We start from the raw sequence: 19347 nt of genomic DNA, 5'->3' as shown, positions 1-19347 counted from the left end.
GGTGTGGCGACTTGTGTATTTTAATGACCTGCAGAGCTATGCCATTAGAAGCATGAGCTCCTGGTAGGGACGCTCATGCTGGACAAATCAAAGGGTAAAAGTCAGACAAATTTGAACTACCTCCCCTTGAGGTAAAGGCGTTGATCAGAAAATAAAAACTGGGGATTGCCAAGATCCAGGTGCACTGGCAGGGTACAGGGAGTCATCAATGGCCTATGGTTCTCATAAAGCGAAAGGGCTTAGACAGGCAAACACTGGAGGAGATGGGGAAAGCGTTCCAGGTTAAAAAAATAAAATTAACAAGAAAGATAGTTGTGCCTAAATCTACGCAATTTTTCTCACTGCAGAATATTGGACTTCAAAATGTTTGACTGCAGTCGGGCATTTAGCTTCATTCATCACATTACTGATGTCTTTCCTCCTTGAACACTCGCCTACTCCAAAAAAACTGCCAAAACATCTGCTTTCATAGATGTGCTCACACTTGCTGATGATCAATTAATCAAATGCATTTGGATTAGCGGCACCTGATTGCTACTTATCCTCTTAATTCCTGAAGAAACAGTACCCACTGTGCAGTGTACCCACTGCTTCTGCTCTTTGGTTTCTGTTAAATAAATAATGCCACATTGCAATATGTCATTTTTGTTCATCCGATGTTTATTTCCCTCATTTTAGATCCTGGCATGGGTCAGACGATTTTCTTTTGATATGTGAAACCTTGAAAAGGGGTGTATGTGTGATGGCTGAAAAACTTAAAAAGAGTTAAACAAAAAACGTGTACTGGAAGGCTTGCAGTAGTGTGACTTTTCCTAAAATAAAATAAAAACATGAATCAAGTGCATTATCTGTTGAAACACTTTGGATGGTGCGTTACATCAGTTCACCTACTTAACCTTTAACAATGTTCGTTCGTCAGATTTAAAAAAAGAACATTAAAAGCGTTTCCATAAGAAAAGCTTGCACATTTGGCTATTTCTGCAGCGTAGACAGACGTGCTGAATGGCAAAGAAGCCATATGGTCACCATTATGTGAGCAAGAACGAGGGAATTACCTTTCATTGTGTGTGTGTGGGTGAAGTGTGAAATGTGATGAGGTAAAAAGCAGAAGATGGAAAGTGAGGCTGAGCTTTTGGGACGATGTCAGTCGGAGTGCTTCTTTGTGGAGAAGAGTGCTCTACGCCGATGTGGCGATGAGGCAAGCGGATATCGTTGTGAACACAAAAGAACATGGAGGATATTTGGATTTGTGACAGAGAGCGAGAGAGCGGGCAAGTCAAAGAAAGACAGTGAGCTACAGCAAGACTGACAAAAACAGGCAGAAAATACAGGCCACTGTGCAAAGGAAGGGGGGTGTTAAGAATTTTTGAGGGATGTCAACTGTATCTGCCAGTAGACCGCGGCAGCATGGGATTGTCGGGGATGGAGGGATCGTAGGCACAGAATACAGAAAGAGTGCGGAGAGCGTAAGAGACAGACACAGCCAAGCGAGAGTCAAGACTTTGGAGAGATGTCAAGTGTTTCTATTGTTGTTTTGAGTGAGCTGTGGTAGGGCCCGACTGAATTCAGGAAAAAAAAGGAAAGCCCAGACCAAATGTGGAAATTTAGTGTTAGTGCCACCCCTGTGTGGAACAAAGAGAAAGGAAAAGGATATTAAGAGATTCCAACGGGAAGAAAGGCCTCAGAATGACTTGTTGTGCTGGGACAGTGTGTTTGTGTGTAAGCAGAGAAGTACTCGGACGTGAGTCTCAGTATAGTGACATATTTTTGTCCTGAACCTGGAAAGCAAATGCTGAGAAGGCCCAGGTGGTGTGCAAGACCTGCTGTTTCTTCTTCATTTTTTTTTTTTTTTTTTTTTTTTTTTTGAGTACAGGCTTATGTAACTTGTTTTGAGAGGTCACTCTGGTTATCTAGGGTTGAGAAAAACTCTGTTGATTTAGCTGGGCTTCACTGAGTTTGACGTGTACAAGCAAGGCACAGGTTTATTTGTATCCCCGTCTGCAAAACGTAATGCTTGGCACTGATAATGTGTTGTTGTTGTTGGAAAGACTGGCATTTAAAAAAAAAAAAAAAGGAAAGACTGGCAATGTGCAACACATGCAGATGAGAGTGATGATTTTGCTTGACATGCTTGCTTATGTATACAGTGGCGGTTCCTGAAAGCAGCAGCCTCGTGAGCAGGACAGTAGAGTGCCCTGTCCTGCATAAAAACTACATTCTGCACTTTTCCAAAGTCTTGAGCCACTCCTGATTTCTCGTATCGTGCTTGAAAGGAGCCAGACTTTATTCAAATTTTTAATTTAGTTTTTAAAGTGGTCTCAAGCAACAGTTCTCCAGGCTTTCTGAAGGTCTTTTAAAGTTTTTCTTTGCACATTGGCTGGTTTTTTTGTTTTTTGTTTTTTTATACTCGTTTTCACTCCACTCATTTCACTGGTTTGTTAGTTTGTTAAGCTTCTTAACGTCGCCTATGAATAATACAAGTGTACAAATGTACACATAACAGAAAACTTAACAAAAATACAATTTAAAATTGATTCTGAGGAACTTTAAAAGCCTGTTGGAAAAACGTAATTTGTTCACAGTCCTTTAGTTGACTCTGTGAGCTATTAGCCAAAACTTGGCATATCTTGTCATTGTGTACATAAAAAAAAAAAAAATTGAGGAAAGTGATCGAGTGCAGGATAAAGAAGATTCATCCCAAGCAGCAGCAGGTGAACAGTGTCAGTCATGCTGTTGAGAAAAAAGAAAACTCCAACAAAGACCTGACACAGGACCTGAGAGATGCATCTGACCCTTCAGTTGATCCATCTACTGTTCACTGAAGCCTCGTCAGAAATTGTCTCAGTGGAAGGGTGGCTGTCAAGAACCAAAAAAGGAAGTGCTGTGTGCTCGAAAAGCTTATCTAGAAGTTGCTCTTTGGTAGGGCAGATGCAAACTCAGTCCTATTGACTCTTAAATCTTCATCACAGTCTGATGAAAAGCCTGATAAAGTGCAATATATAATATAAAATATACTTATTGTTTCAATAAATCGCTGCGCTTATTTCCCATTTCCCATAATGAAATCTGGGAAGGCTCAAGACCTTTGCATAGTACATTATATTAAATCGCTAATCAAATGTAATTGTCATGATTCGTTGTGTGGCAGGCGGGAGGAGGACCCAAAATGCAAAACTCACAGACACGGGGATGAACTCAAAAAATCACAGCTTTAATGCTGGAGAGGCAGAACGTAGGAAATACAAAACTAAACTGGGAAAACTAAATTAAAGAGAGACGAGGGCTCATAAATACACAGAGGGGCACACAGGGGGTAAGAGTCACGAAGGGAAAACACTTAGGGAACAACACAACAGGGCAACTCAGGAAACATGGCCTAAGGAACGAAATACAAAAATACAAGGAACTAAGAATACTGGGCCCACATGGCCCAGGACCATGACAGTAATTAAAATCTTTTGAAAAGTTTTACCACCATCTCTGCTTTTGCAGAATTCTTAGATTGCTATTCAGGATATTTTAAGTACTATGTCTTTCTGAATTCTCTCTTATGTCTCTGAAAAAGCAGACTGCATTGATCTGCTTGCAGATCCCAGCGTAACTGAGCACCCATGGGATGCGCCAAAACAAGCCAGGTCCACTGAGGACCAACTAGCAACCCAACTAAACTGCCACTATTCCAGTGCCAGACCTCCCTCTGGAGGGCTAGCATCTGTGCTGCGATGCATCACAGCTGTTTTGGTGGACCGAACGGGCAGATACAATTCTAGAGATGTGGTTTTAGTGTTGTGGCTGATTGGTGCACGTAGTTAATGGAACAATATTTAAAAAACCTGGCCTATATATTATTCAGAAGAGGATGTGTTATTGGCAAAGTCAGCATGTGAAACAGCCCGCTCTCTTTAACCGTCTCTGACATTCTCTGACAGAGGAGGAAGTCTTTCCTACCTTGACATTGGAAATAATTCTGCCTACCTGTCCTTTAAAATCTCAGAAGAAACACTGGCTCAGCACAACTAGAAGGCCACCACTTACTTTCCTTCCCGGTCTCCCATGGATGCTGGGCATAGAGATGTACGCAAATTCACTGTTCTCCTTTACTGACAGATATGACAGCTGAGTCCCTGTGGGATTCCTTATGAAAAATGCATACACGTCATTTATGTTTTCTGACTGAATAGGTTCACTCACAAATTACTTTTTACCCACTACCACCACAAACAAACTCATAGATCTATCCTTTTACATTTTTTTCCTCTTTTTAAACTAATCTCTACCTCTTATGGCTGTCCACTTCACCAGAGCAATGACATTCTTCCAAGCAGCCTGCCATGCCGGAAAGATTTCCTGTTGTTCCTCCTGCCTTTACCGGGGACAGGATGTACAGAATATCTCTGGACGGAGACACAGAGGAAGAAGGAAGGGACGCTTCTTATTGGTAGTGCCAACATGGCATGGAGAACTGCCCAGCCTAGCAGTGCTAGTTACTCTGCACCACCTGTTCGAATGCCCTCCTGCTCAGATACCTGGCCCCGGAAAGTGAACCTGTCATTATGGAAAGATCAGCCGCATGATAGGTTTGTGTGTGTGTATGTGTGTGAGTGTGTGTTTGTGTGCTGATTCCAGTAAATCTGCCAACACTCCTTTCCTCTTTGCTGCCCTTTGTGTTCGGTTGCTTTTAATAAACCTCCCTGGGACTGCAGCATTGGCTTTTGAGTCCCACTTGGGTTGCAAATGGAACTTGAAAGCAAAAGGTGTTGCTTTGTGATAAATGTCCAGAACATTTTATATTTATGGCTACTGTACCTGTTGCATTCATGTGCTATTTTTTTCCCCAATGTGAATTATCTGTTCTTCTTTTCTACTTTTGTATATCCCAGTGGGGAAGCAGGAGGGGTGTTTTTCTATGATAATGATTTGCCTTTCTTTGGTCCTATTCCCTCTATGTTCTGCTTGTTGCATATAGGACAGTGTAAGAGTGTGTGGCATCTATGCTTTTTGTTACTTAATGTTCGCATTCCAATTTAGTTGTCCTTCTCTTTGCACAGATGGATACATTAAGAGTGCCTGAAATGACCACCGCAGTGTGTTTGTGTGCGTGTGCTCATTCATCGTTTTTTTTTTCTGCATGTTTTTTTTTGGCACACCCAACCTCTGCACTGAGACACTCAGAGGTGGCTATTGTCCCACGAGAGCTTGGACGTGCCATGAAGAGGTGAGAGGAAGGGAGGAGTAGGGCTGATGATGTTATTTGTTTGCAAAGTGTTTTCTCATTTCACCCTCCTCTGTCCTGAACAAAAGGGCTTGGAGAGGGAGATAATGTAACTAGGCTCTCATGGGGAAAGGTTATCTACTGTTCCCTGTCAGCTGATAGCAGGACACTTCAAGTCCCATACCGCCCAGAGGCTGCTGCTAATGATGCTCTTCTATTAACCCAAGGTCATGGGAGATGTAGAAGGGCCAGCACAATCACATACCTGCCTAAGAGACTATCAAACAAATGTACATAGAGTGACAGATGTACTGAAACCTACACAGCAGGAAAGAATCAATTGGATCTCACAGTTTCCTGACCTTTTATCCTGCCACGAGGACTTTAGAGTGCAGCTATACTATGAAGATATTGGACCCTATTAAATGAAGTGAGCTATGTATCCAGCTGCTTATCCGAGCCATACTCTACTGGCTGACAGTGCAATTTCAGCTGCTACAAGGTTAGATGACAGATTGTCCTCAAGTGGTCAGGAGCAGGCACACAAAGCTGCATAAAATCTCGTGTGACCACACTGATAACATACTTGGAAACTTTGCCAGCCTGGGCAGTTTGTTCATCTTGCTCCTCTTCTCTTTTGGCTGATCGGAGGTGTGAGTTGGTTTGTATAATTCTAATGATCTTGAAAGTCAATATTTGATACAAGCACCTTTATTCTTCAACACAGCCTGAACTCACTTAGGCAGCTTTCTTCTAATTTCTTTAAGCAGTCTTCAGGAGTAGTTCTCCAGGCTCCTTTAAAGACATTCATTTATTTATTCATTTATTCTGGGTTCATCACCCCATCAGACCTGTTGTCGCCGATTTTCAGTCCAGGACTTTTGTAATTTGGCATACCTCAGCCTTTTTTTCTTTTCAACTCTTTCTCTTGTATTTCTATTAATGATCCTTTGGGAATCATGTTGTTGTGGCAAAAATATATTCACAAAAGATATTTTTGTGTCAGGCTGTTAGTAGCAAAGTGCCTAAAGATTTGCTACGTTATCTGTCATATTTAAACACAACACTGGTTCATCCTCTTTAGCTAGGTCCCTTTTTTATGCTTGAATATTTCAGAGGTCAGGGTTAAGTGGCTTAACAAACCAAAAAACATTCCTCTGAAAATGGTTCAAAGACTGGAGTGAAAACGAGTGAAAAAGCAGTCCAAGGAACTATTGCTATAGACCATTTTTTAAAAATTACATTTAAAATTAAAAGTAAGTCTGGCTCCTGGGAAGCAAAATATAAAAAAATAAAATAGAGGCTTAAATTGAAAATGGTAAAGAGACAACTTAGCCACATCAAAACTGAAACATTTTATTCTATTAAAACAAACAAATATTTGAATTTGTGTCACGGTTCTGGGTCATTTTGACCCAGCTTTGTCAGTTTCTTATATTTTGGTATATTTCTATATTATTGATTATTATTCTAGGTTTAGTTCAGTGTCGGTCTGCATCTTTGTAAATTGTTTCTTGCTTCCTGTTTTACTTTGAAGGTCCGTGTCTGGTGTCGGTGTGTTCAGTTTTACCTGCTTCCTGTCTCGTTAAATGGTCTGTCTGTATTTGTATAGCGCTTTACTTGGTCCTAAGGACCCCAAAGCGCTTTACACTATACACAATCATCCCCCCATTCACACACACATTCGCACACTGGTGATGGCAAGCTACATTGTAGCCACAGCCACCCTGGGGCGCACTGACAGAGGCGAGGCTGCCGGACACTGGTGCCACTGGGCCCTCTGACCACCACCAGTAGGCAACGGGTGAAGTGTCTTGCCCAAGGGACAAGTGTCCTTGGGACCGAGACTGTCGGAGCCGGGGCTCGAACCGGCAACCTTCCGATTACAAGACGAACTCCCAACTCTTGAGCCATGATCGTTAGCCCAATCCCTCCCAGCTGTGTCTCCCTGATGTTTTCCATTCCCTGATTACTCCCCCGTGTATATAAGCCCTGTGATTCCTTTGTTCTCTGTTGCGTCGTAAATATCTACTCACCCTTACCCTATGTGTTCTGCTACCTGTTTTGCTTGCTTGTTAGTTTATATTTTCCAGTTTAGTTAGTCTTCTGTTCTATCAGCAGCCTGCAATAAAGCAGTTTATTCCGAGTTCATTTTTGCCTCCGAGAGTCCTGCATTTTGTGTCCTTCCTCTCTGCCTGCCTGCACACAGCCATGACAATTTGATGCTAGAAACACATTTAACAGTGTCGGGATAGGAGCATGTTTGCCTCTGTGTTGCATCACCTCTTCTTTAAATTTCTAAACTAACAGACCATCTGCTCTAGCACAGAAAGAAAAATATGTGTCTCCCTGACTTTTCTGAAGTGGAGTGATAATGGATCGATATTCTTTGCACTGGCAAACCTGCTCTCTCTGCCTTTTATCTTTTCTGTCTAGTAATTTGTTGCTACACACATTTTCTGTCTTGACATACCTCATTATTTTTAATAAGCTTTCACAGTATTTGGGAATAGAGGCTAAATGGTCCAGGGATTTCTGTTAAGATGAATTTGGGTTGGTTCCCATAATATGCAGTTTTATTATTACTCAGCGGGCGCCTTTGCTTTTACTGCGCGATTTGCATTAATTGAGAGTATAAATATATTAATAAATAATGAAAATCTGGCACTCTCTCTAACTCAAAGGCTCCCGATCTGGGTTGTGAAAATGTCAATTAAAAAGGCAAGGCAACAATTACACCACATTTCTCCACTCAAAGTCATTTAAGGCATCTTCTACTTTACCTGCGTCACTCCAGGATGACTTGCGGAAGTTGTGAGAACACTGCATGTCACTGGAACTCATTTCTGCTTCAGAGATACTGATGAGAAAGGATAAAAGAAGACAGGAGAAGCAGAAAGAGAAGGGGAAAATAACCTAGTTGACCCATCAGCAGAAGCAGAAGACGGTGTGTCATAATGGGAGGCAGTGTAGGATTTGATTAGCAAACTAATGAAATCAGTCATGCTGCGTGCGAGTGGTGTGTGTGTGTGTGTGTGTTTGTGTCTCTGGATCTGTCTTTGACACACAGTCACTCTCACACACTCACTCTCGCACATTTTCATTTTCGGAGGCAGTCAAAAGCTCTCCTCAGTTTCCTGCTGCCTCTCCTCATCTGCTGTGCCATTCTGCATCACTGATGCGGGGAAATGGTTCATTGTAACTGCTGTTTACCGCTTTCATTTCCCGTCCTTGAATCTCATCCACCTGACTATCCACCCAGCTACAGTGAAGTCATCCATCTATACTTCTGCTTGCTTTGTGTACGTGTGTTTTACTAAGTGTGTAGGCGTTTAGCGATGCTGTTTTTGTGAGTGTCTCATAAACGGTACATCGATCTTTTTGTATGCATTCTTATTTTTGTGTCTTGCTTCTTAATTCGTGTGTTCATCTTAAACTAAGACTTTGTTCCCTTGTGGCATACGTGTGGTTTGTGTGTGTGTGTGTGTGTGTGTGTGTGTGTGTGTGTGTGTGTGTGTGTGTGTGTGTCAGAGAGTGGAGCCCCAGGGTGGCTTAGCAGAGCCAGTGGCAGGCCTGTCTGAAGTACTTAGTGCATACAATGCTCAGAGCCTGAGGCTGCAGCTTCACTGACAGTTAAATTATGTGGCTAAGCACACAGTTGCAGGTACTAACCTATGCTGCTGACAAACACAGATAACCTGTTAGTGTGGCTATGACGTGTCACAACAGCAAAGAGTTGCATACAAATACACATAACTTGCAGGAGTAATGGAAATGGACATGTTGATAGAGGCAGGAGGAAGCAGGTGTTCAAATATTTGGCTGTTTCATGGTCAGCGGAAAGGAATACATGAACACCCACACTTACATGCACATGCACCCATATTACGCATATATGAAAGATTACATTTCTCATTATGGAGAAGGTGAAGATCAAGAAGGAGAAATGGAATTAATTCAGAAATTGCTATACGGAAATCCTTCCTCGGGCTATGGGGGAATTGGTGAGAAATTCAGTGGTGTGAAAAAGTGTTTGCCCCCTCCCTGATTTCCTATTTTTTTATGTTTGTCACACTTAAATGTTTCAGATCATCAAAAACATTTAAATATTAGACAAATATTAAAACGTAAAATGCTGTTTTCACATGAAGAAGACATGATTGTGGGCAGGAAATGGGACTCTTGAAAGAAGTTTTACTTGTTTGTATATATCAACTGGAAATGATAGATATAGCATTGGGACATTAACCATTACATTGTGACCCACTAGTTTAGGTCAAATGTTTCTTTTTGGTTTATTTTGGGGTTTTTTCTAGTTTTGGTAAAAGAAGTAAACTTTTTCAGCCTCTGATGATGTCACTTGGTATCAAAGTGCTAGTCTTTTTCACACTGTGTGTATTGAAATGACAGAAATGCAAAGACCTGCACAAATGCATCAAAAATGATGATAAAGTTTTGTAAACGTGTAGGGAAACAAAAAAGGATCATGTCTGCAAACTTGAATTTTCCAACTTTGCATAATTCTCTGTGGGGATTTATTCTGGCCACAAACCCTCTGCTGACTCCTAAAACAACTCCACAACTGCCTATACTTTTATCCACAAAAGAACAACTAAGCCCAACTCAGGCCTTTTCCAGTTAGATCTGGGAATAAGAACTGATCTGTCAGTGACATCCTCTCTTTATTTGTTTCCATTTCTCTCTTCAGGCCTAAAGACCTATCTGATTTCTGGCAGGAAGATGGAGGCTCATTCCGTCTGTACCTGTTCCCAAATAGGATTAGCTGGGACGGAGCAAGCAGATCCTTGCTGTCCCACGTCCAGAGTGCACACGCCTGATGGAGCCCCTTCGGCCTGCACCCTTCCCCAAGACAGAGCCAAGGTAAGTTGCTGTCTCTAAGGGAATCAGCTTTGTAGTTAAATATATAAGTATATTTTCTTGGGCTCATCTATCATTGTACAGCTATATCACCTGAGGAAGAACACTGAGCTCTATGTTCTGTCACAATCTCTTCGATGTTCATCTTTGCTCTGTGTTTTTGTGTGGGCGTATCAGGAGCTTTGATAAATATTTTCATTTTTCTTTTTGCATGCATTGAGCTTTCTATTGTCTTGTGTTAAAGGAGCTAAAAAACAGAATTGCTTTGATCCACACCATGCAAAACATCCATATTTTTTACATAAGCTTAACCTTGAGCATATTTGTTAATTTACCGCTTCATATTTGGTGCACTTGTATAAAATATGCTTCTGTTTGCATGGCACCTCAGTGCATATTAAATTCTAAAGAGTATGAATCTAAACAAAAAACACAGAGATATTGTCTAATCATATTAGTTATGCAACAAAAATGCAGGCAGCATTATAGTGCTGATCGCATACAGTTCATAAGTATTTGGCTGGTGACACAAGTTTGGTCATTTTTGACTTTGTGCAACCCCACAGTGGATTAAAAAAAATTAAACAAGCGAAGTGTGACGAGATGCAGACTCCCAGCTTTAATTCATGAGGTTTAACAAACGTAGCCATTTTTATACATAGTTCCCCTTTTTTCAGAGGACGTTTGGATAGTTGTTTCATGGCCAAGTGAGACCCGTCCCAACAAACAGACAAAGCAGATGTAATATCTCAATCTGATTCTAAGTGTTGAGATTTCATTTAGCTGTTAACTGACACTCCATATGAGGTCTGAAGAGATGCAGATGAAAGCGAAGGAGGACCATCATTGGGCTGAAAACCAAAATGAGAAGAGAGAGAGAAAAAGTCAATGGACAATTCAACAATCTGATGCGTTGTTAAAAACACTGAATGCACTGACCAGCTCAGCAACACCAAAAAGTCCTGAAAGACCACACAAGACAATTGAAGTAAAGATAGAATTAATGCCATGGTTAGGAAAAATACTGTTAAAAAATCATATCATTGTCAAAGTCTGTATTCAAAGACACCTTCTTTGGACAGATGAAACCAAGATTAATGAGTGATGAAATGTGTAACTGTGAAATAGACTCTAAAGCAACACCCGGGAGACAACAGCTCACAGTTCAGAGTTTATTGCACTGGAAGGTTTTTTTCACAGGGATAAGTGCTGGAAAGAGTCTCTGGTAACTCAGAACAGCAACTCTAGGAGAGAAGAGATGAGAGTTACTTCCAGTCTACGGCATGGGCGAGCACCAGAGTAATGAGCTAAGTGAATGTTTCAGAGTTGCTTACTTGGGATGGGCGCGGAACGAGCAGTGGGGTGAGCCACTGGTTAGGTGTTGGGGAAAAAAATCTAATTGACAGGAGGGTGAGCAGGCAGGTGGTTCGAGAAGGTGTTGGATATTCTGGAAAATTCTGAAGAATTGGATATTCTTTAATGGCCAAGACAGTCATCTGAGCTTGGCCCAGTAGAGCTTGCTTTTCAGTTACTGAGGACAAAACTGAATACAGAGAGACACATAAACAAGCAGCAGTAAAAGCCTGGCAGAGCATCTCAAGGGAAGAAAAACAGCATGTATTGTAGACCTCAGGCAGTCATTGACCGCAAAGGATTTTCATCCAAATATTAGAACAATCTTTATATTCATAATAATTTTAGTTTGTCTGACTGCGTATAAAAATGGCTGTAATTCCTGAACAGTTAATTCGGTACTTTTGTTAAACGCCTTAAATTAAAACTGAAAGTCTTGGTCCTTTATTTAAAATCCCCTATGGTGGTGTACAGAGGCAAGACTATGAGAACTGTGTCATTGTCCACACGCTTATGGACCTACCTGTGTGTCCATCGCCGATCTTCTCCTTATTTCTGCCTTGAAGGGAAATTTTCACATTTGCCAAAATTGTACCGCCATAACATACTCAGCAAAACCCTTAACACATCATTTTTTTTATTAATTAGCCTCAAAAACCTTTACTGCTGTAGCATAAATTCACCCAAATTAATCATCTGTTTGCACCCCGCGATCTCTGCACAGCTCTTTTATCTCTACCCGGACAGGTGGAGAGTGAAGGTGCAGTAGAGAAAAAAGGAAGGCATGTGAGTGGTAGAAGAGGTAGGGCTGGAAGGTGGGGTTGGCTTCTCATCCCAGTATGGAAATGAGTTAACTCAAGCAGAGGGGACCTTGGAAGTACTGCCAAAACCTGTCTGCCTACCACTGATCACTTCTTCATTTGCAGCTTTTCATCTTCAGCGTAGCTCTCACACAAATCTGGATGAGTCTCACACTGAAGGATAAGACATCTTAGAAAAAAAAAAGCTTAATAACTGTGAGCAGGTGAAAGGATGAAACCTGAACGGCAGGCGTAATCACAAATGTTTCCATGTTTTTAATGTGACAAGTAGGTGTACATTATTTGCCATCTCTTTGTATTTACATTGTTTAAGCTACACAGTACTACTTTATGGCACCTTGTGCTTCTCTGTGTCATGGTCAGTCATAGCACAACAAGTATCACACAGATCTCTCGCTCTCGCAGACACACTCGCCTGAAAATAAAGACCTTGAGCCAGTGCAGACCTCCTACACACAACTTGTTAACTCTTTTATTGCCATCACTGTTTTTTAAACATTGAAACATACTATCATAAGTGTTTCAGAGTTTGTTAGATTAATTTAAAACATGTTAGCGTTCCTGCTTTGCCTTTTAATGGCACATTTTAGCTCTTTTGCCCTCACAGCAAAGCTGCATCACACCGACGTATCTTGTTGTATTTTTATCAGCTCGTATGCTCTGCTTGATCTGCGTCACTTACTTCATGAATTCTCTTCCTTTCTTCTCTACTCCCTTTCCTTCTGTGTCACCCGTCTAATCACCCCACAGTCCCCCTGTCTTTCCTGCAGCGTGGCACTGATAGCAGGGGAGGATCAGGTCCTGGAAGAAGGCATGGTGCACAATGGCTGCCATGACGACCACAAGACCAACAGTGGCAAGGTTAGCTAGTTGATACCACCTTAACAAAACAGAGAAAACAATATTAAACAGTCAAAATGTTATTTGTCTGACTTTCACATTTGGAAAGACTCATAGTCTAGTCTACTTTTTGTCATTATGGTTCTAGCAAATATGGGCACATAGAGATATTTCATTTACACATACCCGGCAGCTAAAAAAGGTCTCAAAAATAGTTCAAAGAAGTAGAACTCTATGGGTCCCAGATGAACTGTGCCACAGAGACAACCATTTAAATTGGTGCAGCTGAAGCACAGCCTGTAACTTTCATATTTCCTATTCAGACTCCTTCATACTATTTCTGACCCATTTCCACAGCCACATCACACGTTCTTCTTTGTAAAGTCGAGTACCTCTTTCACCTCTTCACCTCAGGATGCCTCAAATTTGAAGTGCTCCCCAGTGATTTCTGCAGGCTGCAACCCCAAGGCTTTAAACGGGTTGCTTAGTCCTCGATTAGAAGCTTTGACCAACAGCCAGACGTCACTGTGTGAGATGCTGCAGGAGAAGGAGAAGAAGACATGGAGCGGAGGAGCCATGGGGATGGATCATTCAGCGCTCTTACCTCTGCGATCCAAGAACTTCAGGGAGAGGAGTGATGCTCACTTTGTAGATGTTATCAAAGAAGATAGGTAATCCAGCATTAACAATATGCAGTAGTGGCGTACTGTATAAATACATGGGCACCGAAATGAAGAAGAAATGGTCAGTGCATCATGGGAAGCCTCTCAGCACACTGAGTCTTTAGCAACATAATTAAGGGAGGCTTCAGGCCCACATGATCCAGCCCAAACTATATGCTTTATCAAAAAGGAAAGTTTTTAGCCTTAAAAGTAGAGACAGTGTCTGTCTCCTGAATCCAAACTGTGAGCTGGTTCCACAGACGAGGGCCTGAAAGCTAAAGTCTAATAGTTAAGTGCTCACATTGTGGTAACATAGTACTGTGAGGTCTTTAAGACATGATGTGGCCTGTATATTCAAGGTTTGTGTGTAGAGGAAGCCAATGAAAGGAATCTGGAAATATGCGAGAATATGATCTTCTGGATAAGCAGAACATTTTTCAGGAAGCTTTTAGAAGTAAAGTTAAACAAACAAGTAAAGCTGATCTATTAGGCACTTTTCATAGACTATCACAAAGTGTTATACACAAAATGACTAAAATAAATAAGAACACTAAGTGCCATAATAGCCAAAAAGGATATAATAAAACACAATCTATTAAGAGCCAATGTAGAGAGTATAAAAGAGGAGTAGTGTTGGCTCCTGATAGACTCCAATCAGATAAATATAATTCAAACCAGTGCAGAGCATTTCCTTTAATGCCAGTGCTGCGTTCTAGTTTAAGTCATAAAATGTTCAACGTCATCAACAGTATTTAATGCAACACTGAAGTCTAAGAGGACAAACACACAGCAATGTCCACAGTCATAGACTTTAAGAAGGTCATTAGTAACCTTTACTAGTGCTTTTTCGGTGCCATGGTGAATTCAAGACTGTATCCATTCCATTTAACCATTCCTCTGCAAATGATCACATAACTGATTTACAACATTCTTTTTGAGAATCTTTTAAATAATATGAATATTGGAAATCTAATTGGATCAACTTTTAAGCAAAGTTAAAGGCCTCTGGTGGGTAGCCAGTTAGTAAAAATAAATAGAGCACTTAATGGTAAGACTTCTTTGAACAGCCTTCTATGAATGGGGTCTAATAAACACACTGATGGCTTGGATGAATTCATTATAAAGTTGGTTAGGAGAGATTAAAAAGCAATAATTGAACAATTAATACATTTTAGCAGCGTTTATAGTTGCTTTAGTTAACGATACATTTGTGGGAAGGCTGTGAACATATGTTTTTTCTTTAACATTAACATCTTATTTGTAAAGCAATGTCTGAATTTCACATTTGTGCTCTCACGTGCACCTCCATTGTCTACAAAATGCTGAGGGTTCCAGTGAATGTGTGAAAATGGCTGAAAGTACTTGTAAAATGTAACTTTGTGTGTCTCTTGCAGTCTCATGAAGGACTATTTTTACAAACCTCCAATAAACAAGCTGAGCCTCACCTTCCTGGAGAAGAGCCTGGAGTCTGCGTACCGGATAAGCTACCAGGAGGAGGTAGGTGTTTGTGTGTGATGAAATGTTGCCTAACATAGTTACCTTTGGTCTAGCTAAGATCTGAGAGTCATTCAGATAAGCACGCATAGTATGCTTGCTTGAATTTCTATATATTTATCTTAGCTTGTTCATGTTTTCCTCTTTGTCTGTGTCTGGTAGCCCGATAGTGCTGCGTTATGACCAGACCGCTCAAGACTGCGGCAAAGGGAAATCACTGCAGGACCTGAGAAGCAGTTTAGTTTTAGGTTGTGATGTCCTCTGCTGGTGTATCATCAGAAGTGCATCTTAAGGACATGGCTGCTGCTGTTGCTACAGTCTCATTAACAAATAATATGTAACTAATCACAAATAAGATTTATTGAAGCTTGTTAAATTTGTAACATTCATTTTTATTTCTTTTTTTCATTCTATTCAAGGGGGATCCAGCTTTTTTTTGTAGTTGCTCTGTGGTTAAATTTCCTAATATACCACCAGTATTAAGACAGATTTCCTCTAACACCTCATTCTTATTTATGAATCCCCTTCACGCTACCTTAATAAGCATATTTTTACGATTATACTCTTTCTTTTTTTCTTTCCTGCCCTCTGTTTCCTCTTTTCCCATCCTCCCAGGTCGAGACCCAAGCAGCAGTGCAGACATTTGCCAGCCCAACATTCAGTTCTTTCCTGGACATGCTCCTGTGCTGTTTAGTATTTCTGGCTCTTTCATTGGCCTGTTTCCTTCAACCGCTTGTTACCCAGCAGAACCCATCCACACCGGCACTCATTCTCACAGCTGTAGCCACAATTTTGGAGGTCCTGGCTCTGCTGATTGCCATACGGTGAGATACTGAATGCAGGAGAGGCTCAAGCCAGTCAGACATTATCAGAAAGTCTTGAACATATTTTATTAAATTAGGAGTGCAATACAAAGAATAGAATAGATTTATATTCCCTGTTAATAAAAACCAAAACTTTGAGCAGCTCTAGGCGGGGCAGCAGTATAAAAATAGACAAGAAATATGGAAATGAACAGATAAACACAGTGAGATAGTATATACAGAAATAATAGTGCAACATGATAGTAGTCGTATGGTACTGTAAGCACACCCTACCACCCTCACCAGCTGTTGTAGTCCTCACCACACTTGTTGACTGATAGAAGTTTGGCCATCAGGGGATGAGAGAGGTGAGTATGCTCTAAGATCCCAACAGACTAACGCCTCTTATGGGCCTTCCCGACTTGGCAGGAGAGGTGTGTGGTCCAGGTGAGGGCAGCCTAGATGTGCACACATCATCTCTACTTCTTTCTCAAGTATGTTGAGAGAAGAATTCTTGGTACGCTTGGATTTTCTGTAATACCTTATCATTGGGGCATTATAGGTTGTTGGCCCTGCGTGAGACTGGTGGCCTGTCAATGCTGTACCCTACCTCTTTCCCCCTTGACCCTGATAAGGATAAGTGGAGGAGAATGGATGGATGGTCCTTATCATTTCCTTGTTCTTTTTAAGAGGGAAGAGATAGTAGAGACAGTGGTACTCTTATCTTCAAGCTGTGTACAACCCATCTGAGGGCTAAGTCCCAAGCTGATTTTTGGAACTTTTAATCAGAGGCTAGAGGAACTGTCTAACGCAAGAATTGAGTGGGTGCTTTGCTCACCTCAAAGTATATTTAAAAGATGACCAGGAGGAGAGACAGAAGAAAAAAATGTTGGCATGGTTAATATTGGACTTACAGGTAAAATCTGTGCAGAAAGAAAATGTATAGACCCTAAAACAAAAAGAGAGAGGAAATGTTTCCATCTATATCATATATAAATCAGCCCTTTAATAATTATATCTGCAGCCAGTTTATTAATCAAGCTGGGATCACATGAGAACACATAAAACTATAAAATCTCTCACATGTCATCTGTATCAGTCATCATTTTCTGGGTTTCTTTTCTCTCCAGGATGGCTTTTTATCTGGACAGTGTGCTGACCTGCACTCGAGTGCTGATGACGGCCATGTCAGGCTGGATAGCACGCCACTTTATAGGAGCTGTCCTGGTGTCCCTGCCTGCTGTGGCAGTATTCTCCCATGTCGCTTGTGACATGCATCACTCCATTCAGGTGAACTAAAATTTCATGTTTATTTTATGCTTTTAAAAAGGGATCTTTAGAGTATTAAATACTGCTACTGTTGTTTGATCAAGTTCTGCTTGTCTTACTTCATCGTTAATTATGTCTTTAACTGCTGTATGCAGTATGTAAGAAGTATTGTAGTTAGTATTGTTTACAGTATGATCTACACCTTTTTGACTGATATTGTGTTCTGTCTCTTGTTTTCCTAGTTTACCATGTTCATCTGCTGTGCTGTCATCATAGCTATTATTCAGTATTGTAACTTCTGCCAGCTCAGCTACTGGATGCGCTCAACACTAGCAACACTGGTGGGACTGGCACTGCTGGCTTTGCTCTTCAGCTCCCCCTGCAGGTATGAGATGCATTTATTTTACTGCGGAGACGTCAATAAAAGGAAGTAATAGTTTTGCTCTTTACAACCCATGCAGTATTTTTTGGCATGGTCATTTGGTCAGTTCACTTAATTATAAAGGATAATGTGATGATGAAAATTTCAAGGAGGGAGGTCCATTCAGTCAGCTTTTGTTTATTTCTCATTCATAATCCATAGAAACACATACATCTCACTTGCACTTAACAATCTTGGTCTCTTCGATAATAAGCTCATGGCGTCATTATACGCTACATGAAGTTTCCGTAAACTTGCTTTCCTGGAATTCACCTACAGATGTGCCTTAAAGTCTGTACATGCATTAAATTTACATAAGAGGATGTTCACTTGTGCATACATCATCAGACATTCCCTATAAATGTCATTGTCTGTCATTTGATCTTTAATAAGATATCCAACATACCTGACCTTGTATTATCTGATGGTTTAAACTCTGGAAATCTTTGGTGTTTGCCCTCTTTGGTTTACAAATCATGACAGTACGCTTGCAGGCATTACATCTGATGTCATGTTCCACAACATAACATAACATGTGAAGGAGCTGCTCTAGACCAGCACCACTAGGACTAAAGAGCACAAGACCATCTCCATAGATAATATGATTGACTAGCAAATTGCCAACCCTGCACCCAGTTTTTACAGTCATCATCACAAAGATTAAACAAACTGGGACAACATTTTTCTTTGCCTAACTCGATTGCTCACTGCAAATGGGGCTGAAATGGTGTCTTTCAACATCTGGTTGCCACTTCAATAAACTCTCACATTGTATTTAGCACCCTTCTTTAACTCAACTTGCAAAATAGGGTGTGAGCGCAATCCCCAAATAGTTGCCACAAGAAGAATTTGTTAGTTTTACAGTGATTTACAAAAGTCGTGCTGTTTTCTAAATGTGGTCAGGTTCATTTCAATATCAAGCGCAAAAATTAAATATCGATGCAATTAACAGTAAACTGTGTGTCTTAAACATTAGTAAATCGGTTTGCATGTTTGATTTAAATGTTCTCCTCCCTATATTTTGCACCCTGAAAAATGAACTCTTGGAAATACATACATAACAGGGTCAGTCGCAAAAATCTCTGCCTCAAAACTTTTGAGGCATCAATGACAAACATAAAAACTAATGAATTCTTTCCTCTTTACAGTTGCGTGCCATTTCATGCTATGAACAAGTATAATGTCCGTGAATTGAAATCATTTTTGATGTTCTTATTTCATGAATTAATGTTGCTTCTGCTTTTTCTCTTTCAGTGTCACTAAGAGTCTGTTTTTCTGGTAAGTATGATTATTGTTGATGTTTTGAAGTGCATTATTTCTCACTTCTCATTTCACATTAAAACTGGACAAAAAGCTTCAACTGAATGGGCTCGGTTATTATTCCAACCAAGCTCTTTAATCCATGTCAGCTTCCTGCCTACTTCCTACATTTGTCTCTCACTATCAAATAAAATTAAAGATAAAACAAGACAAAACACACTATGCCTTCAACAGATAGTGATAGTGAACTGAGATTGAATGGGTGAAATAAGGACACCAGCCAGACTCTAGGCTCTCTGCCACTGAGGTGCTCTGACTTTCTATTCTGAGCGAT

At 40.7% G+C, this 19347-nt stretch overlaps 1 protein-coding gene across 1 annotated transcript in view; it reads left to right on the top strand.

Annotated features, from left to right (window-relative positions):
* Positions 1-19347, top strand: part of adcy9b (adenylate cyclase 9b) — a 40267-nt gene that overhangs the window by 17224 nt on the left and 3696 nt on the right. Inside the window, exons 2-9 of the mRNA XM_085351622.1 lie at positions 9921-10093; positions 13015-13125; positions 13519-13775; positions 15161-15263; positions 15876-16084; positions 17194-17353; positions 17575-17717; positions 19008-19031. Coding sequence (XP_085207748.1) covers positions 9921-10093; positions 13015-13125; positions 13519-13775; positions 15161-15263; positions 15876-16084; positions 17194-17353; positions 17575-17717; positions 19008-19031 — 1180 coding nt within the window. The remainder of the gene's footprint in view (positions 1-9920; positions 10094-13014; positions 13126-13518; positions 13776-15160; positions 15264-15875; positions 16085-17193; positions 17354-17574; positions 17718-19007; positions 19032-19347) is intronic.

This window comes from Diplotaxodon limnothrissa, linkage group LG4 (genome assembly GCF_057381915.1).
Source record: "Diplotaxodon limnothrissa isolate DT_005_m linkage group LG4, D_limnothrissa_male_GT1.1, whole genome shotgun sequence".
In the NCBI taxonomy this organism is placed as follows: domain Eukaryota; kingdom Metazoa; phylum Chordata; class Actinopteri; order Cichliformes; family Cichlidae; genus Diplotaxodon; species Diplotaxodon limnothrissa.
The sequence above is the reverse complement of the archived record's forward strand: the minus strand, read 5'-3'. Positions and strand labels throughout refer to the sequence as shown.